Below are 22,146 nucleotides of genomic sequence, written 5' to 3'. Positions count from 1 at the left end.
ATAACACCCGATATTGATACTAAGTGGATAACGAAAGAATATTAAGTAACATAACATAACTCTTCAAAAAAACTAAGAAAACAAAATCTGGCAATTACAATTGTTGTATTAATTACATGTATTATATATAGGTCGAAGTCAATGGTGGCACAACGGTCACGTACATATCTTCTTCAAAAAATATAATAATAAAAGATGTTAATTAAAGGAAGGTTGACGCGCGCAAGTATGAAGCTTTGGCGAACCAAGACCCGGCAGAAGACAAACACAATGGGCCCACAAATGAAGATGATGATGCATCGAATGAAAGCACAGTGCTTGAACGTAGCAGTCGTCGTGGATGGATGGATGGATGGATCGTGTTTCACGGTTCAAATTAAGTTACCCAACTCAATCTTAGGAATCGACACTTGCGGTAGTAATAATTGGATTATATTCAGATTAGGACAAATCTTGGATCGATGGTGTTTTTCACAAGATTTTGTGTCGTCACTGCGTCCCCACCCCCTGCTCCGCCCCTTTTTGTTTTGTCTTTTGTGGCAGCGGGAGCCCCCTGCCCTTGGGGGCCGCCCTTTCCCATTAATTTCCGAATGGCCTAATCATTGAAGCCATCGACCTTTGTGGTTGTGGGGGATGCGTTAACTCCCCAAAAAAATGTTTTTTATACAATTTTAATTATCTTTATCAATAAACTGAACTGACCAATGTGAGTGTAACTATATATGCCTAGAAATTGCTCCAGATTTCTGTCCTTTCACTCAATTCCATTGTCCTTTTTTTTTTTACCACACTATTACGAGTGTCTCCCACAACTCGACTCCACGACTCCTACAAGAGCGAAAAATCAAGATACCTAACAACCAGTTTAACCCCTAATCTTTTTGTAAATATAAGGACAACAGACAATTTTTCAACATTCAACATTGTCCTAATTATTGAGTTTTTTTTTCTTGGCCAGAGCTCAAATACAGAACTCGAAGGCCTAAAAAGTAATATCCCAACATATTCTTTTTTTGTAAGTTAATCTATGCCTTGAGGGCTCCATTGTCTTCTTTAATCCATATATATATATATATATATATTAAAACTAAGTGCATAAGTATAGCACGTAAATAAATCCTATTATAAATGGCAAGTCCGGGCATGAAGGGAGGAGATGGCTGGCTGAGCTGTTGTTGGCCAAAGTCAATGTCGTCTCGCTTTTGAGCACCACCCCCCCCCCCCCCCCCCCCCCCCCCCCAATTGCCATGTCCACCACTCACTCCACAGTCGGATCCACCCATATATAAGAAAGCAACCCCTTAGCGCTCTCTCTTTGTGCACGCAATAACCGTGTTCCTCAATCGCTTGGTTTAGATTTTATATGAATTTAAATTTAATTATTATATATTAGAGAAAATTATAATAATTATTTTTAAAATTTGACATAATTGCAAGAATTACTTTTTTTGTTAGAAATAAAGTGATTTATTTTACTCTTTACTCTCTCTTTCTTTTTCTATTTTCTCTCTCTCATTTTATTTAAAAAAAAAAAAATCAGTGAGAACGAGTCACTGCCAACCATTGGGTTGTTTGAAGAGAAAGAGACGCTGGGATGAATTTAGACTAAATTTGAATTCATATAGGAGAGAGAGAGATAGAGAGATAATAATGTTGTCGCTATTGTTGTGAACCCACACAATTGCTAGTTAAGAGAGAAAGAAAAAGAATAAAGACTTAAGAAAAGAGAAAAAAATGAAAAATAAGAAAAAAGTCTTTAAATATAAGGTTATTTTAACTATTTTTAATGGTTAATTAAGATTGATTAGAGAAGAAATTGCAACATAATATTAAACTTTATTCACTATATATATATTCTTAAATGCTAAGGGTAGTTCTTCAATTATCCTAAATCTCAAGAGTACTGTATGTAAAGTTTCCTATATATTATTGATTTTAAAGTTTTGAATGTAGGATCAATTCAATTACAAAGCATCATAATCAAATTAAGTCAACTTAATTAAATTAAATTTGGGTTGAATTAGGTTAGGTCTCACTTCTAAGTTTATAAAATTATGTCTGAATTTTAAAATTTCAAATCTTTTAGACTCTAAAATATTTATTATCACTTAAAATTAAGTAAAGTTGAACTCTTTATGTATTAAGTTGACTAAATTAGTTTCAAGCATGGAAAAATAATTCTATGCAATGTAGATTTTATTATTTTGGATCCTATGTTATGTTCCTTCTAACATAAGGGCAGAGCTTTGTGAATTTGTATTTTGAGTTTCGTATTTGTTGGGCTACTAGAGTACCATAAAAGGTTTGTAAAAATAATAGTCACTCTAACCTTATTATAGTACACAATGTGATGTTTATGCTTGCTTTGTATGATCTAGTTTACTATTTATGTTTGAAGATATCATAATTTGATTATATAATCACCAGTAATGAAAGATGTTATAATACCCCAAGAGTTTAGAGAATGTAGTATATATCAAGAATAAGTAAAGAAACAAACAACACTACCTGGATATCTTTTGAACTGAATGTGGATAAAGAACTCTTGAGTTAAGTGTGTTTGAACCATGATAGCTTAAAGATGGGTGACCCCTACAAAGTTCATGTAGAGTCATCAGGGTAAGTTGATTTGGTCATTTCTATCACTCGATGCGAGATTTTACAGATGTCTCTCCAACGATGGTTACCTCTCTTCTATTCTGTAGAACCGAGAACAAAACTAGTGAAATAGTGCATTGACCAAGTTCCAGATTAAATCATCCACAATACGTGTAGCTTTGGAAGATCTGAGTATGAATGTTGTAAATATATATAGTTGAGGATCTTATAACTCAGTTTATATGGTTGGTGAAGATCCACATAGAGAAAGATGGTTGCCTAAAGTTTGCAAGAGATTTAAAAATATAGCATATATTATTTATTAAGATAGTATTTGTTAAAATGAGTAAGATAGGTTGCATCAAGATAATTTATCTGTAAAATTTAAAATAACTTATCCGAATAAATGTGAGATAAATTTATCTAAAAAGTTCAAGATAAAAAATTACATGATTTTTTTTTAAATAAATTTAACTAATACAATAGAAAGTACTTTTATCCAAGATGTTTTTCATATCTCATTTTTTTTTTCCATCTATATCTTAGTTAACAAACACAACTTAAAAAAAAAATATCACATTTTATCACACATATATACCTAATTTTAATTTTGTGTATGTGTGTATTACATAGAAGCAAATTTGTTAATTAAAGATGTATAACAATATTCAAATTAGAGCCAAAGTAATATAATAAGATGCATGATATAACTATAACTCAAAATTAGACACATGGTGTCATAAAAGATGACTTTAATTTCTATTATAGGGAAGGATTCGACATTAATGAGATCTCTATGGAGGGTCATTTTTTTTTAGATTACGCGCTATCAGTCGCGTTCCTGTCAAACCCGTTCCAAGATCATCACGAGAAAGGTAAATCAAGGATGTGCTTAGGTGACCAGGGTTTGAAACTGCGTCTACTGACACTTACTAAGGACTATTCCTAAAAAGATATAAATTTACCTCATCTAATAATCGATCACACACTGACAGTCTCCAATATAACTTTACAACCCTCTCATTTGTTACTCAATTGTACTCTTGGGGACATGAGGGTCACTTGATCCTATATAAAGAGAATTTAGTTCTCGCTAAAGTAGGTAAACTAGAGTACTATCTCTTGTATACACTTGATTGCCTGTAAATAAACCATGCTCATTGAAAAATGGTCATTAAGCTAATCCTTAGTTGATTAATCCTCGTAAGTAGACATGGCCAAAATTGAACCGGACCGGCGGTTCGAACCGGAACCGGACCGACCGGAACCGGACCCGGAACCGGCCGAACCGGAACCGGACTGAACCGGTGAAATTCGGTCCGGTTCCGGTTCAAGGTTCCGGGGAACCGGAACCGCCGGTTCCGATTCCGCGATTCAGGTTCCGTGAAACCGGAACAACCCCCCCTCCCCCCGTGCAGCACCCCTCCCCCCCCCACCACCCCCCCTCCCCCCCTCCCCCCGTGCAGCACCCTTCCTCCCGTGCAGCACCCCCCCCAACGGTCCAATTCTAATTTTATTAATTTTTTTTTAATTTTATAATTCCTATCTATATATACCCCTCCCTCCCCCACTCATTTCTCTCTCTCTCAAGTCTCAAGTTATTATTCTCTCAATTTTGTCTCTCATTTAATATTTCAATTTCAATTTCTTCAATCTTCTCATTTTGTTATTTATCAATTTATTCAATTATATTGTTAATTATTTATTACTTGTTACCATATCCAAAATTGAATACAACAATATTTAAAAAAAATTAAAAAAATTCGGTTTGAACCGGAACCGTTGACCGAACCGGTCCAAACCGTTGACTGAACCGGCACGAACCGGAACCGGAACCGAACCGTCCCAAACCGCCCTTGGGCGGTTCGGTTCAGGTTCAAAGATTTCTTGAACCGGAACCGGCGGTTCATGAACCGTGGCCATGTCTACTCGTAAGCATAAGTAATATAGAGGATCGATCCAATATGATAAAAGATCATCTTGTTTTATACCAAAAAAAAAAACCCACCCATAACAAACAAATTTGGGGCAAATTCAATGTAACCCATTGAGGGCAAAAACTTAGACAAACTAAGAAATAGTATAATAAAAAAAATATATTTTTTGTAATTTGAAAATGCATATTCTTTAAATATTTTTAGTTTAGATTTATATTTTCTAATTATATTTTTGTTAAACAAAATTTTATATATACATATTTAGTTAAAAATTAGAAGATATATTTCTCGTAATTAAAAAATATGGGTTAATTTGTCCTGCCTTTAATGACATATCTAAATTATTTCAAAAATATGGCATGTTCTTTTTGTATTGAAGTCAAATTTCAGGGTGAATAGTGTAATTTTCTTTTATCTTTTTGCTAATTGCCAATTCATTTCATTTCAAACACTTGAACTTCGACTGTTTTTTACGTCACACTGCACAGTGTAATTTACTTTTACTGTTTCTGTGTAATTATATGATTAGAGGATAATCCGTGTTATGTTATGTATATGAAAATAAGAAAAAAAAAAAGGGGTAAAGTTTCAAATAAATTATTATTTTTTTAGTGCTATTGTATTTTAAAAAAGACTGAAAAAATTACTACATTTTCAAACTCGAAATCAATAATTTAGTCGCATGTTAACCATTATAATAAATATTTTTTTAAAATTATTTAACAACGTTTTAATTTTATAAATAGTATCGTTCTATCCCCCGATCAAAATAATTTTGATATGGCACTATCTAAATTATAAGAATATTCCTACGTGCTAATAGTTTTGCTTGTCACGTGGATTGTCTGAGAGATTGACACGTGATAAGTTCATAATCTAGAGCGGAGTCTGAAAAATTCGGGTCGAACTGCAAAACCCGTTCCAACTTGATTGGAGTCCTCGGGAGTTGTGCACCTTCATCTCGAATTTTATTTCAAGTACCCTATAATGGACTTGTCTATAAAAAATAAAGGTTCTTACCAAATATGACAAGCTCTCCAACTCTTATATTTTCTACTACTCGTATTTATTCTACTGACTTGAGCATCGGAGTCTATTCTGAGGAATTTTAGCCTCATCACTCCGTTGTCTTACATGTTGTATTCTCAAGGTCTGACATAGCCAACTCTAAAGTTTTATTCCCAAAGTCTATTTATCAAGACAACATGTGATGGTCGATCTCAAATACTATCATCAAATTCACTCAATCACTAGCGCAATCAAAATAACTTTGAACCCACATATTTGCAAGTGCACAAATGGAACTTCAACTTCATATTTGAAAAATAATTTATATTTTTTGAAAGTACAATGATCAATTTAACTCAGACTCTTAAAATATAGTGTTCTTTCGCCTATTTAAAATATAATGATCAATTTGGTCTTAGAATTAAAGTATCGTGGATTAATTTTTCACTTTGCTTAAAAAAAATCAAATGAAAATTTATTGGGTGGTGCTTTACAGTTACAATTTATTTTTTTAATTAAAATTTTAAACAAAATAAGTTTTGATATTGTGGTAAAGTATTCATGAATTTGTTATAATTTAAAGAAATTATAGTTCAAATCTTATTAACATAGTTATAGTGCATTTGACTTCGAATTAATATCTAAAGTTGAGTTGAGGTGAGGATGAATTTAAGAGAATAGTTTTTTTATATTCTATTTTTGTTCTTTTATAATAACTAAAAAAAAATTAATTCATTGTGTACCCAATAAAAAAACTCACCCATACCCTTCTCTACTTTTTTTCCCTCACTTTATATATTTTAACAAATATATTTATTTTTAAATTACTTATAAATTTATTTTTATAGAATAAATTTACTAAATTATATATTCTGTGATTAAAAATTATATACAGATTTGTTATAATATACTTTATATGTAATAGTAAAATTTACATATAACTAATATATATATATTTATTTTATACATATTTAGATATAATTGAATTTTACGTCATTTTTAATTATTTAATATTATAACTCAATTCAATTTTATTATTTTACCAAATAGTTATACTTGAAATTCACTTCCTATCACTTACCACTCCTCACCTCAATCTCAAATGGGACTTTAATTTTTATTTTTAAATAACATATTAAAAATTATTTTTTAATTTAGAAATATAACAAAATTTTAAATAAAAATATTTTAGAAATATGATATTTTTTTTATAAACATTGGGTTATGCCAAGTCTCATCTCATTTGAATTCAATTTAATAAAACAAATTAAAAATAATATTTGTATATGTACTTTTATGAAATTAATATGATAAATTAGTTCTTTAAAATTATACACAGTTTATAATCTTGTGCAGAAATGTCACATTATTCTTAAACATTAATTAATAATTTTATAAAAAAGATCTTTTTATTTTTCATAGTGTACAATTGGTGAACAAATTCAGTTACAAAAATGATTGGGCCCAAATCAATATTAATGGGCATTGCATTGGGCTGGGCTTCATTTTTTAGAAATAATTTAAAGTTAATTTTTTAACATTTTAAGTTATGTAATATTTTAAATTAATAAAATTAATTTAAATAAATATATTTTAAGCTGATAGTTATATTGCTGTAGTTACTAGAGGTCGTAGCTGCTCGTCCATGGCTCAATAGATTGTGAATCGTTCTCCCACGACAGTGCGACCGATTGAATCTCTTGAAGCACCGTTAATGGCTGCTTCAACCTTCACTGCGCCCATCTTCCATGTAAAACCGGCTGTTTCTGTACCGAAATTCACAACGTCCAGAATCAGAACCAGACCCCAAACAACCAAAGTCAAGGTTTTAGCCCCTTTTGCGGCTCTTTCCGACCCTTTCGTCCTCCAAATCGCTGAAACCCTAGAAGACTCTCTCGCCTCCACCTCCGCTTCGCCGCCGCCGCCGCCGCTTCTCCAGAAGCTGAGAGACGCCTCTTCGGAGTCCCTTCTCTCCACTCCATGGCCGTCCCGCAAAGACGAGCCGTTTCGGTTCACCGACACTTCGTTCATAAAGCTCTCCCAGATCGAGCCCATTCTATCGCCGCCTCAATCTCTGGATTCTTTGGCCGTTTCCTCGGATTCCAATTTGCCCAGCCTCGTCATTGTCGATGGCTACCATATCAATTCTCTCTCTCGAATCGACGAATTGCCCAGTGGAGTGTTTGTTGGGGGCTTATCCAGCCTCGGTTCGGAAGCTATTATGAAAAGAGTGTCTGAATTTGTGGCCAGTTTCGAAGGGGACTTGTTTTGCTCGCTCAATGGGGTAGGCGCCCCGGATTTGATAGTTGTGTACGTTCCCGAGGAGTGTAGAGTTGAGAAACATTTGCATTTGAAGTATTACTCGATTGAAGGGGCTGATAGTGGGTCTAACAAGTTGCCGGTTTCGAATCCTAGGGTTATAGTGTTGGTGGAGAAGGGAGGGGAGATAGGTTTGATTGAAGAGTATGTGGGAGATAATGGAGAGAAGTGTTATTGGTCAAATTCGGTTACAGAAGTGGTGGTTGGAGAAGGGGCAAAGGTTAGCCATTCTTACATTCAGAACCAATCTCTGAATGCTGCACATATCAAGTGGACCTCAGTTCGGCAGGTAATTTTCATAACTTGCTCGAATTCTTATCATCATGCTTATACCATTCATATATCTGCAATCTTATCATCACGCTTAATGTTACCATCTGTTTTCTTACTTCAATCCGAGTTCTCATACTCTTTCCAAGCAAATTATGCAAATTGAAGTCTTTTGTGTTTGAGTGTGTGATGGATTGGATTATTCAGTTAGTGAACATTCGGCATAAGATTTGTCCGAAGACAGCTTCTGTTGTTGCTGATCCAACTGAGAGTTCTATTATTGAATTTTTAACCAATTTCCGTCTTCAATAATTATGCACTTAAAGCCTTGGGTTTGATTTTCTTTTTGGACCGTTGGGCTCCTTTTTATTTATTTATTTTTTGTATTTTCTTGATTGGTTACTCGTAAGTTGTGTACAAATCATGCTAGGAAGTTTTGAACCGTGTTAATCATAGACTATATGCTGCCAACAAGAGGAAATCAAGCATAAACAAAGGTTTGAGCGAAATTGAGAAAGAAATAACTTAAAGTAAACAACAGGTTCAAGAATCATAAACCATCACCGCACAAATCTTTTTAGGTGAATTTGCATTTAAACTATTAATCTCTTTGCAAGATTATGTAACAAGATAATTCACTGTTCTGGTTTTTCCTCTAAACATGAAATCAGGGTTAGGATATGAAACACATTGCACATTGAACACACATGAACTTGTCACATTAAACACACCACACATATTGTGAAGCACTCCTCACACTTATCTAAGTACTCTTCACATTCCTAAACAACTCTTTACTTCATGTTCCCATTCCTAGTATCTAGTTTTGAATATTTTAGTTTATTTTTTCCAATGCTTCCCCTTAAACATAAATATTTGCACCTCCATTAATTTTCTTTTTCCTCTGTGTCAAAAAATCCTTCTTGTGAACATAGTGTTAGTGTGGCACCTGCATCTGAAGAAGGGAGAACAACGACATTCAAGAAATATTTCCTTTGAAAACTGATCTGGCATATGGGCTCTCAACCTTATTATGGCCATAAAAATAATACTGCCTTCTTGACAATTGTTATACTTTACCCTCTTCTGCAACTTCTGACTTCCACGGGGTATGAATTTATCTAGCAACATGAGATGTTTATTTTTGCCATTTTCAGGAATCAACAAGCACCTATGAGCTTACAGAAGTAAGCACTGGTGGAAAGTTGAGCAGGCATAATCTTCACGTGCAGCAAGTTGGTCCAGATACGGTGACAGAGTTATCAACATTTCACTTATCTGCCAGTGATCAAATACAAGATCTACATAGTAGACTTGTGTTGGACCACCCACGAGGGTTTTCTCGGCAACTTCACAAATGCATTGTTGCTCATTCTATGGGACAGGCTGTATTTGATGGGAACATCAAGGTCAACAGGTAAGTGCCTCTGAAATTTCTTATTGTTCTCAAAGCACATGGTAGCTTGCCATCATAGTCCATCATTGGCTTATCTATTTGCATATCATTAGTGGTGCTAAAACTTTATAAAATAATACATGACTTCTATATTGTTCTGCTGAGCCTATTACCTGGACCATTTAGTAAATGGTCATTTGGGCTAGGGTTGGCAATTCATGTTCATGTGTTCGTGTTTGTGTTGTGTTGAGCTGTGGGTATAACAGAAAGTAGGTCAACACCAACACGACCCAATTATTAAACGTGTCAAAAACTTAAACACGAGCACGACCCATATATTATATGTGTAACACAACCCGACCCGTTTAACGAAAAATCATAACAAGATTAATAACACAACAACACGGCATGACATGATTAATCTGTATAAAGTTAATTTCTAAAAAAATTAAAATTCTAGTATAAACAATAAGCAGGTATCCAGCAACACTCTGTCCTATAAGAAGCTACAAACCCTTTGGGCCACCTAGGAGATCAATGCTCTCCTAGGTGTGTTATTAAATTAAAAATTAGAGGATTTTTATCATTATAATTAATTTAACTTCTCTTGTTAAATTAATTCTTTTCCCCTTGGCTCCTCTAATGAATTGCTTAACTCATTTTCCTTTGGTTAAGTAAGTTAACCCAACGATCACTAGAGAGTCTCACTCTTTAAAAATTAGAGGATAATCAATATCTCATAGGTGTGTTATTAACGAATCGCTTAACACATTTTAAAAATTAGATCTATTTAAAAATGCAACCATTTATTCTAAAATCATGATTAAGGGTGATAATCAGAGTTTCAATGCCTCTAAACGTGTTTAGATTGAATCTTAGTGATATTACCATTTCATACTCTTTTTGAGTAATCTTTAGCCCATCTGTAGACTTAAAGAGGCTTACAAAGTTTTTCTTTAATATGGTTGCTACTCAATATCTCATTGAAGTCGAATATTTAAAATACACAAATAGTCATCAAAATTCATGAAAATTTCACAACTATAACACTCATAATATGATCTTGTGTAAAAATATCAACTTCAAATAACAGTGTTTGATCCTTCGAAAATTTTCATAAAGTTGGTGGTTGTTCACAGTTTTGTTGTTGCTGTGGCACATTTCTGTATTTCGAGTATTTGACTGATCAAATATCTACCTTTTCATGAGAGTCATGCACCATTGGAAAGCTCACTTGATGAGCTACAACATACCCAAAAATCATTTTATTTTATTAAGGTTTGAATTTCTTGAATTTGACTCCCTAAGTCAGCTGGTCTAACCAAGCAACTGTACTGCACAATTGTTACCAACTTGAGCATATCTTTTTTCTCAAAAATAAAAAAGATGTGAAACCAGGTTTGCTAGAAACTAGATTTCCTTAACCATCATCTGGATTTTTCTTGTAATTTAGTATATTGTCTACCATTTTTAGGAAGCTAACAAAACAGATTGAATTGTACTAGTGTTTTGTTTTAAACTGTTCAGACAGGTTTCACAAGAAAAATTCATAACTAAATGTAGAAAAAATCATTTTTCAATGATTCTTTCTCCAAAAGTTCAGCAACACGCCTTTGTTTTTAGTAAAAATGTAGTTAAACATATAACCATATAGGCATATACTATAAAAAGCTAAAATGGTATCTGTAAATAACCATATGCCAATTTCTCATTCCAAAATATCTATGATACAATTGACTTACAAACCGATATCCAAATAGTCTACATATGTCTAGATAGGGTTTGTTTGTCATAAAAATAACATGTCTCTAACACAAAAATCCATCTTCAAAGATGGTAATCCAAAACATGCTGGACATAGGGATATTTAGATTTGACACAAAACATGTATATATGTAAAACATGTTTATTGCGTAAGGGAGAATGATTTCCTTCAAATATCAATCTACACACACACACACACACACACACACACACACACACATATATGTTTTTGTAGGAAAAAAATACATTTGGGGTGAGCTATACATTTGTCAAGCATTACATAAATATTTTAACATGTATTGCATTTCCAACAACTTTCGAATGGATCGAGATATACACATGTAATATGCTTTTTTCAAAAATACCTAACAAGCATATGGATAGCAATTTTCAGCATTTTTTTGTAAGGTATTCAAAATAGCAGACGGTGAGATCATCATGAGATCAAATCATCATGTATTTGCATTTGCACGTAACATGTATTTGCATTTTGCATTTTGCTTATGTAAGAAAAATTTACTTATACGTCTTACCTTTATAGTTTCTCCATTGTGTGCCTTAATTTCTCCTTTGCCTTTATTTTTTTTAAATTTCTCTTCCTTTTATATGTTTTTTTTTTTTGACTTTTCAATTTCTCTTCTTAATTTAATGTAATTTGATCATCTAGATTGAATAAACTTTTCATTTTATTGATCAGTTTATTTTTAAAGGTGAGGAGTGGCACGGTTTGACTATTACGTATTTTTATATATTTTTAATTTCACACTTACTAAATCAAATTAATTTTAAGTCTTACTATTTTGTAATGTGCATTATTCAATTACTAATGGAATTTATCTTGACCCAAATTTTACAACTTTTACTTAGAAAATATTTTTAAAATTTATTTATCACAAAAATTATTTTTTTAAACCACTCAAGTGTCAAAAATTTGAATAATCACTCTGATACTTTGAAGTTTTGAATAATCATCTATTAAACTCATTTTTGACGACTTCTTCTCTAGAAAATTTTGGTAATTTTGGTGGTTATACTAACACTCCAAATTCCTCAAAATTGATACTCCAAAATCCTAAAGAGTTTTGAGTAATCAGTAATCTCAGTAGTATATTAGAACTTTTAATTTATTCATCAATCACATGTATTTTGGCAATTCTTGTTTATAAATTAAGATTGCAAAACTTGGGGGTGTTGCAATATTTGTGATATCAAAATTGATGGTTGAGAGCAGAAAGAAGTCTTTGAAGGATGTCCTACTGTTTGAGTCAGTGCAGATGTAGTGGCATGGTGTCTTAATTTCTGGGTTGGCATGTTTTGCATCAGACAAACTGACTGAGGCCTTTTGGGTTTTGGACTTGATAAATAATCTTTTGCAGATATGCACAGCAGACAGATGCGGGGCAACTTACAAGGAGCCTGCTACTCGAGCCTCGCGCAAGCGTGAACGTTAAACCCAACCTCCAGATCATTGCAGACGATGTCAAGTGCTCCCACGGAGCTGCAATAAGCGACCTAGAAGAGAACCAATTGTTCTACTTCCAGGCTCGGGGAGTGGACTTGGAGACGGCTAGAAAGGCTCTCATCTTCTCGTTTGGAGCTGAAGTGATGGAGCGTTTGCCTTACAGTTTTCTCCGCAAGAAATTTGAAGGTCAGATCAAGGAATTGATTGATCCCTCACCACCAACACCACCACCCCTTTACCGGTGAGCACTGAGCAGTACTGATGATGGAATTGGATGCTGCTTTACAAAACTTTCCTAAATATTACCTTGGTTTGCAGAAGAATATAATGCATCTTGTCTTCTCAGGAAATTTTGTAATTTATCATAATATTAAATTAAAAAAAAAACATATTTTTTCTTTACATTTCTTTTGGGTTTTTAGGGTAGATTGAAAGTTCCCTTCTCTTCCACAACACTCGACAATTGTAATTGATAATTTGATATGTGTTTAAAGATACAAATGAGGGTCGTTTTTGATTCATTTTTGTTTCAAAGTTCTTCGGAAGTGAAATAAAAAAATTGTCTTTGGCTATTCATTTTCATTTTTAAAATTTTGGAAACATGAAAAATTTTCTTTGCTCTCTCATCCCTCCATAACTGTTAATAGCTTTTTGGTCCAATTTTTGGACCCAAATAGCATTATTCGTCTAGAATTTATAATAAAATACTAAGTTTATATTTTTTTCATCATTTATGGCTGTTAAACTATGGTCACAACGAAGACAAAAAAATTGTACAAAAGAAAAGGTATAAAAAAAAAAAAAATCAAACACAAAAAACTAGAGATAAAATAATTTGTCAGATAACATGGGATGTTTCTATTTTTAAATAAAAACAAAAGTTAAAGATGAAAAATAAAAATAAAACAATTGAAATCAAATTACTGCTTTTAAACCGTTTTATTGAGGGCCATAATTTCCATAAGGCTAGCTAATGCAAGAATTATTTGTACCTATTTGTTTAAGAATTATTAGGGTGTAATTCCTTCATATTTAATAATTAAAATTTAATTTGTATCAAAATGTTGTAATAGTATAATTGATTTTATGTTAGGTGTGTGTGTGTGTGTGTGTGTGTGTGTGAGAGAGAGAGAGAGAGAGAGAGAGAGAGAGAGAGAGAGAGAGAGTGAGTTTAAATTTTGTTCATATATATAATAAAATTTTATTACCTTAAAAATATTATCAAAATCTAGAAAAAAAAAAACATCAAAGTATTTCTGGATTAAATTTGAATAATAATATAGTTAGATATAAATGTATACTTTCCATATATTTTGATGAAATTTATAAATAGGAGATGGAGAGCCGTCTAATTTTTTCTTGCTTTTCCATTCCATCCATATTAATTTAACTAACTTTCTATATTATTCCCTTATTAAGCTTCAACTTTGGCGTGGTAAAGTTATTAGCAACGTCACCCTCCGGTCGCCGGTTAACTCAGAATGTCGCCGGAATCTGTTCTATTGTCATTCTTCTCACTACTTCTACTTCTGGCAGTAACAGTAGCAGGAGGACGAGATCCCTGCGATCCCACCACCCTGCCGGACCCACGGTCCCTCCGATCCGACCAATTGACGGTCCTGATCAACGGCTACGCTGAATCCCGAATCCCCCTGCTCCGCTCGATCGCCGCCGCGTACTCCGCCTCCCCCTCCGTCGCTTCCATCGTCGTCCTCTGGGGAAACCCCTCAACCCCCTCCCAAACCCTAGCCCAGCTCTCCCGCAACCTCTCCGCCACCGCCTCCGCAGCCCCGATCTCCGTCCTCCGCCAGCGTTCCGACAGCCTCAACTCTCGCTTCTTCCCCCGTCCTTCCATTGCCACCCGGGCCGTCCTCATCTGCGACGATGACGTCGAGATTGACGCCAAATCGGTCGATTTCGCCTTCCGAGTCTGGAATTCGAACCGGAACCGCCTAGTAGGGTTCTTCGCGAGGTCGCACGACTTCGACCTCGCGTCCCGGTCGTGGATCTACACGGTCCACCCGGACAAGTACTCGATCGTGCTCACCAAGTTCATGATCACCAGAACCGAGAGCCTCTACCAGTATAGTTGCGGCGGCGGGCGCCCGATGGCGGAGGCGCGAGCGAAGGTGGACCAGATGCGGAATTGCGAGGACATCTTGATGAATTTCGTGGCGGCGGAGGAGGCGAGCGCCGGGCCGATTCTGGTGGCGGCGGAGAGGGCCAGAGATTGGGGGGACCCCCGGAACGAAGGGCGGAGAGAGGGAGTGAGAGAAGCGGGGTTGAGCAGCAGGAGGAGCTATCATCGGAAGAGGAGGGGGGATTGTATAAGGGAGTTTCATCGGATTCTGGGGAAGATGCCATTGAGGTATAGCTATGGCAAGGTCGTTGACTCGGTCGGCGAACAGGGGCTGTGTTGGAAAGCCGGGAAATTGGTGTTATGCGATCGGCAGCTTCCCGCCTGAAATTGCCTCTGGCCGGAACTGCTTCGCCGACGGCTGCAAGTCTCCAAAAAATTGTGTAGTATTCGATTGTGATAAATAGTGATCTTTTCATGTACTAACAAATTTCCCATTATTCCTTATAACTTATTCATCTATATTTATATTATTGTACATGAGATAATTTTTAAAATAATTTTATCGCTATATCAATACTAATTTTATTTAAAAAATTATAAAATTTAAGCAATTATTATTGACGATTTTATTATATTAACCATTAAATAACATAATATTTACTTAACGTGGATAATTTGAAAATGAAGTGTGGCCTCGTAGGGGTGGTGGGACCCACATATACTCCCTTTGTTACACGAGTCACTCTTATAATTTTATTAATATATAATTATGTTAATATATGATAATATTGTTAAAGGTGTAATTTTAAGTAAAAAATTAAAATGCAAATTGACCATGCAACAAATAACTTTGGTTACTTTTTCCCAAAACTCCTTGAATATTTAAATTTAGTTAATTCTCATATAATTTTTAAAATTAGCTATAAAACCTTTTCACTATTAACTACACCTTTAATAAACTTTAGGCGTTTGACCCAAATATCTCTTGAACTCTTAAGTTTTACTAAATTAATTCTTGAATTTTTTTAAAGAGGTCATAACTGTCCTGCCCATTTTAGGAAAGTTCAAAAATGTATTCAAACTAAAGATTCAAAATTCAGATAGTGTATGATCAATTAATCTAAATCTATTATTAATGGGGTGTCGCGACTAATTTTAAAAAGTTTATAGATGGATTGAGTAAATTTTAAATTTTAAAAAATCTCCAAGTTAAATAGCCAAGTTTAAGGATATATGATTAGTTTACTTAAAAGTAAAAGATTTTAAATAAAAATTTATCACTTAATTCATCATATTGGTATCTACTCATCATTATATTCTCAAATAAAATAAATACCAACACATGTATATTTCTTCCCATAAGTTATTGATGTAGCCTTGTATGTCAAATCATATGTAACTAGCCTACTATGGCCTACTTCTATTGAAAATTCTTGTTATCAATGTTCAGAATTGATCTACTGTGATTTGTTAGCTTGCACGGAGAGAATAAATACGAATACAAAGAGAAGAAATAAATAGAACAAAGAACAAATTATACGCAAGAAAATTTTATATGATTCGGCCAAAATGATATCTAATATACGACTATCCTCTGATAATTTCGACAGAGTAACAGTATATTATTGTTCATTCCTTATTCAATAGTTGTCGACCCCTATTTATAGAGTGAGGTGTTTAAAATTTGAATGAGTTCTAAATGTAGAAGGATTCTGCTTCGTGGATGGCATTTCCTTATCGTCTTCGAGTTATCAGGAACGAACGCCGTGATTTTTGGGATTTGATTTGTCTCAAATAAGACATGTGGATATCGTCTCTGATTATTCTGTGATTTTCTTGTTATATGGGCTGAACAGTTCGGCCAACAAACAAAAAATATTGTTGGGAACTCGTTTGATTTCCACAGTTTGAGCTTGAATTTCGGCGATGTGCAACCTTACTTTGACGACTTCGATCTTGGGCCAGTTGGATTTTGAGAGATTGGACTGGTTTGCTGAGCCGTGTCTAACATATAAGAAGTGGTTTAGAAAATACCCATAACACTTGTATATATTAAATAGGGAAAAAATACATAGTATTTTTCAGATTTAGGCAAATTATGGATCGTATCTTTGACATTTCAGAAAAAACACAGATTGCTTTTGATATTATGTTATAGTTTTTTCCTACCTTTAACAATGTTAAACTGTTTTTAAATAATTAAAACACCCTTTATTCTTTTTCTCTAAATATATCTCTTTAAGCTATTTCTTTCTCATAACAATGACCAATCGGTCAAACCACCAACTACCATTGCCCTGGTTTTTCTCTCAGTTCAGAGAAAGAAAATCAATGTTGAATCACCCTACTATTGTTTCCATCATTGCCAAAGAAGACGATTGCTATCGCCATGATAGAAGGTTTGAGACTCTTGCTTGTATCCTAACTCAAATACTAACCCTATTATTGGCTTGCCTTGTTGACGGTTAAATTGTGAGCTTTAGGATTTAACTCCCAATTTAGGGGGTTTAAGAGCTTGAATTGGTGTTCTATAACTTGGAAATCTCCAGAGAGTTTTGTGATCCCTAATTGGATCTCCTTGAAAAACTTAAAAATGTTCTTGAAATCTCCATAGAGTTTTATTATTCTGAAAAACTGTTTTGTAAAATAAAAAATTAGAAAATGTATTCTGTTTAGAATTTTGAAAATAATTTTTTAATGATATTTTATTCAATAAATTTGATTATTTAATAAATTAGAACTATTTAATACTAATATATTATTAAGAAATATATACATTTTAAAGTTAATGAGTCTTACAACATTTTTTTCCGTTACAAGAATAAAATAAAATAAATAAATAAATTACCCCATCTTTTATGTGTTTTGGTTGTTTTGACTAAAAATATCCAAAATAACTTTTAGTTGTTTTGAGTTTTATTTACAAATTTTTTTTTTGTTTTTAAAAATAATATAGTAAACATGTTTTTACTGTCTTAAAAAATTGAAAACTAAAAATAATCTGAAAACAACAAAAAGAACGGGCCCTTAGTTGTTGATTGGGTATTGGGTTATCTTGATAGGTGATGTTGGTCGTTGATTACTTTTAATCCCATGGCTAGACATTGTTTGTTCTTTTTGTTGTAATTCATTTCTATGATTCTTAAACTATGTCACGAATCGCCATTATCTAGGTCATCTCATCACCATGGTCATCATCTTTCTCATTCTCTTTTATTTCTCTACTCTAATCCTCATTTTGCCTTCTCTTTATTTTCGACAACAAATGCGATGTTTGTTGATGTTCAACTAAATCCCAACAACCTTTGGGGTTGTTATTGAATACTCCAATAGTTGATGGGGTATTCGATGGCCACTGTAATTTTTTTTTTTGTTTTTGTTTTTGAAATTTGAAAAGGATGGGAGAGAAAAAAGAGTATTTTTGTAGGTTTATGTCATTTTTCAATGGCATGGGAGATTGTTACTTTTGCAAAATATAAGAGATAATTTTTACAATTATGACAAATCTCAAGGGTCACTAATGCAGTTTACCCATTTAATAATGATACTATTAAGTAGAATGGTAATTTTTGCCTTCTATAATTTTATTTTCAGATTCCATCTATCTATTCTATTTTGTTTTTATTTACATTTCATTCAAAAAAACAAAGAGCACTATATGTTAAATCAAATGTCTAAATCATCTCGAATTCAATCATCAACTTCAACATTTTGTTTTTGATCAACTAAGGATGCGTTTGATTGGCCACATTTTTTAGAAAATGATCATTTTCCACCCAAATTCTAAATTTTACGGTGTTTGATTGTCTAAGTTTTCCAGGAACTCCATCGCGTCAATCAACATTACAAACCAACTCCATCGTAGACCAATTCCATTGCGTCGAAAATAGACGATGGCCGCTGCAAACCAACTCCTAGAATCACTGATGGCGGCAGCTTCAACGACGACGTCTACATCGACGACGAATGGTGGCAAGTGCAACTGCGGATCTACTACTTTGCTACTGCGGGTAAGATATATATATATATATATATATAGAGAGAGAGAGAGAGAGAGAGAGAGAGATAGATGGGGATGTAAGGAGAAGGAGATGGGTTTGGGAAGGGGATAAAAAGATGGGAAAATGCAAGAAGAAGAATGAAGTGGGAATGGGATGGGGGAAAGAGAGATGAGAGGAGGCAAATGATGGGATTGAGGGGAGAGAGAGAAATGAGGGAGGCAGGGAGGAGACATGTGGATTTGGGGGAGAGGGCGGAAAGAGTGAGATGAGGGGAGGCAGAGAAGAGACATCGAGGTGGGGTTGGGGGCTAATTCCATGGAAATTAAATTGTAATCAAACACTAAAAAATAGAAAATTATAACAAATTATAGGTTAAAAATTAAATTAATCAAATATTCTTAATTGATAATTTCTATAAAAATGATTTCTAGGCAATTCAATTGTCTAGAACTTTTTTTTTTTTCCATACAAGTTCCATATTTGCAATCAAACACACCTTAACTGTTCAATTTTTTAATTTTAGATGTGTGACTTAAACACTTTTTGAACTTTATATATCACCAAATTAATCCTTGAACTTTCTCAAATTGGCCAAGACACCCCTTTACTTTAAGTAAATTAATAGTAACCCCCCTAAACTTTGAGTTTTAAGTCTAACTTCCCCTCTCCCTCTCTCCCCCCGAAACTTTGGATTGTTACCTAGAATATAACCTAAAAGGTAGCGACTTGGGTTTTAAGAAATTTTGAGTATTCTATAAAACACTCTTTGTAATTTGAGTATGATTTTAAGTTTGTTCATTAACGAGAAAAAATCAAACATAATAAACACAAACAAGCACAAATAACACACAAATTTTGTAGAGGTTTGACTTTAAGAGCTCATATCCTTTTTTTTCAAACTAAAACTTGAAGTTTTTACGATATTAAATGATAAAATCAACTCTAGCTTTTCACAAGGTTATGAACCTTAGTATAATCCCTTTGCTTGACAAGAACAACTCTTCAAGCAAGTATATAAGTCCCTTTCAATAAATATGAGATTCTCTCCCTTAATGTGAATAAAACAAAACAATAAATTACTTACAATCCATTTCAAAGTAAAAAATACAAAGAAAAAGTGATGAACAGAAGTAGATCAACTTAATGAATGCTTTAGTTCTTTGAAACAACTGATGTAATATTCAAAAAATTTAGAAATTTTGGATATTTAAAAAAATATTTTTAAATTAATTAAAATTATACTTAAAATGGGGTTTAGTGATAATTCAACAAATTATGAGACTTTAAGAGGATTCCAAGAGAAACCAAAAAAGTAATGAAGAATTGGGCCTAAGCATCATTTTTTTTGGAAAATATAAAATAGGCCGATTTAACTAAATTAAGGAGCTAACTTTGAACACAAATTTTGACCAAATCAAATGATATTGAGTTGAGCCCAATATTAGCCATCATAGACGAGGTTAAGACGAACTTGTTGAGTAATTTGTAAATTTATTAGAGTTTTGAATTGATGAGGATATATGATAATTTTTGTCAATGATGATGATCAAAATAGTATGTTAAGGTTAATATATGATAGAAAAAATAATTGAGTAAGGCATATAGATTAATCGAGTATAAATACTTATTACTCGAGTAATGTAGTGATATCTCAAGTCAAAAAGATGCGGTTCTTACAATCTAGTGTAAATTTCTATGTAATCAAGTATTTTTTTAATGTAAGTCTTTTATTCTAGTAAAAATATTTTATACTCAAGTAATGTTCTCTTTAGATAAGTCTTAAAATAATATCAAATAAGGCATGTTATTTCAATCGAGTAAATCATGTTTGTAATCGAGTAAGTAGAAGTTGTGTAAAAGATAATTGATTACAAGTCATAATATATTCGAGTAAAGATTATGCATTCTCGACTAAATAGGCTTTGTACTCGAGTAGATAATGTAAGTTTATGGCTAAGCAACATTAATTGAGTATGTAAATTTTGTAATTGAGTATTAATCCAAGTGTGCTCAAGTAAACTTATTTTATAATTGAGTATATAACTTCCACAAATGAGTTAAAATCTCATGACCCATTGTGTGATCGAGCACTTGAAATGTTAATATGTTAATCGAGTAAAAGTTTATGTTTACTTGAGTAAATATAGCTTTTCAATCAAGTATGTATTGTAATTTTTTTTTTTAAAAATTTAATCAAGTAAAAACAATTTGTAATCGAGTAAGTCAAAAAAATAGTCGATTACAAAATATCTATACTCGAGTAAGGACACAACTTAGTTGATTAAACAACAATTTGTACTCGAATAATATTTGGTAGAATTTGAAATTTATAGCTGTTACAATGCATTAAATACAATTGGTCTCTAGCTACTTTTCACAACATTAAATGATCTTCAAACAAATTGTACATGAATTTTGATGTTCTAACTGATTTTTGAGATGTTGTAAAGACAAAAAAATGGCAGTTAAGAAACAAAAATAACATTCTCTCTTTGAAAGAGAACTCAGTAGATGCATTAAAGAACAAAACTCTATATAAGGAGCTAGATGTCTAAAGAAAAACAGAATGTTGTGAACTTGAAAAGAAAAAAAAAAAAAAAACTCTCGAGAATTCAAAGTCTTTAAAGAAGTGTTGTACTATTTACATCCATCAAAAGGAGAAGAGAGATTGAACTTACATTTTTTATTCTTCTATCACTTTGTAAACCCAAGAGAAGAGTCTGTAATCTTGTTCATATTATACATTCTCTTGCATTTTATTGACATTTCTATTGTGATATTGTAAAAGTTAAACCTTATCTTAATAAAAAACATTAGTTGTGATTGATCATGTTTAAAAGCCATTGGTTGTAAAGGTTTGTAGCTGAATTTATTTTGAAAGTTATTTAAGTAAGTTGGTTGGACAAAATCTTTGGTGAGGAGCTAAGATAGTGGAGTAGACATAGCCAGACCACTATATATCTTATGTGTTGCATTCTTTCAATTTGTTTTTTTTTTTACTTTAACCTTTAAGTTTCTCAAATTTTCTTAAAAGGGAAAGCTTAATTCACCATTCTTTAAACTAACAAAGTTTTAGAGAACTCATGCGGCTTAAGTTTGTCAAATATCAATAAGCAAGTGAAAGATTATTTAAGCTTGAAGTTGGTTCAAATGCAGGATAGGTTAGTCAGATAACCTACTTTGAACTAGAATAACTTTTGAACGGGCTCAAGCTAAAACAAATTGAAAGATAAGGGTCAAAGTAGACATAAGAATACAATATCACAATTGGATTTCACAATTGATCGTTGCATTAGAAATAATCAAGCTCG

General features: G+C 33.0%; 2 protein-coding genes across 2 annotated transcripts; both read left to right on the top strand.

Annotated features, from left to right (window-relative positions):
- Nucleotides 1-7,170: 7,170 nt before the first annotated feature.
- Nucleotides 7,171-13,275, top strand: LOC127813633 (protein ABCI7, chloroplastic). The gene is made up of 3 exons (XM_052354693.1): nucleotides 7,171-8,151; nucleotides 9,290-9,549; nucleotides 12,669-13,275. The coding sequence occupies exons 1-3, from the start codon at nucleotides 7,258-7,260 to the stop codon at nucleotides 12,997-12,999; spliced, it is 1,485 nt and encodes a 494-aa protein (XP_052210653.1). The 5' UTR covers nucleotides 7,171-7,257; the 3' UTR covers nucleotides 13,000-13,275.
- Nucleotides 13,276-14,119: 844 nt separating this feature from the next.
- LOC127813249 (glycosyltransferase family protein 64 C3) lies at nucleotides 14,120-15,369 on the top strand. The gene has a single exon (XM_052354131.1). It carries the CDS (start codon nucleotides 14,236-14,238, stop codon nucleotides 15,217-15,219), a length of 984 nt encoding a protein of 327 aa, XP_052210091.1. The 5' UTR covers nucleotides 14,120-14,235; the 3' UTR covers nucleotides 15,220-15,369.
- The last annotated feature ends 6,777 nt before the right edge of the window (nucleotides 15,370-22,146 follow it).

The sequence above is a fragment of the Diospyros lotus genome, chromosome 11 (genome assembly GCF_014633365.1).
Source record: "Diospyros lotus cultivar Yz01 chromosome 11, ASM1463336v1, whole genome shotgun sequence".
Classification (NCBI taxonomy): domain Eukaryota; kingdom Viridiplantae; phylum Streptophyta; class Magnoliopsida; order Ericales; family Ebenaceae; genus Diospyros; species Diospyros lotus.
Note: the sequence above shows the minus strand (reverse complement) of the source record. Positions and strands in the feature narration are given on the sequence as shown.

Excerpts from the sequence above, each read along its gene's own strand:
- LOC127813249 (XM_052354131.1), top strand. The coding sequence starts at position 14,236 with ATGTCGCCGGAATCTGTTCTATTGTCATTCTTCTCACTACTTCTACTT.
- LOC127813633 (XM_052354693.1), top strand. The coding sequence starts at position 7,258 with ATGGCTGCTTCAACCTTCACTGCGCCCATCTTCCATGTAAAACCGGCT. Across the intron at positions 8,152-9,289 it reads AGTGGACCTCAGTTCGGCAG|GAATCAACAAGCACCTATGA; the intron begins GTAATTTTCATA and ends TGCCATTTTCAG. Across the intron at positions 9,550-12,668 it reads GGGAACATCAAGGTCAACAG|ATATGCACAGCAGACAGATG; the intron begins GTAAGTGCCTCT and ends AATCTTTTGCAG.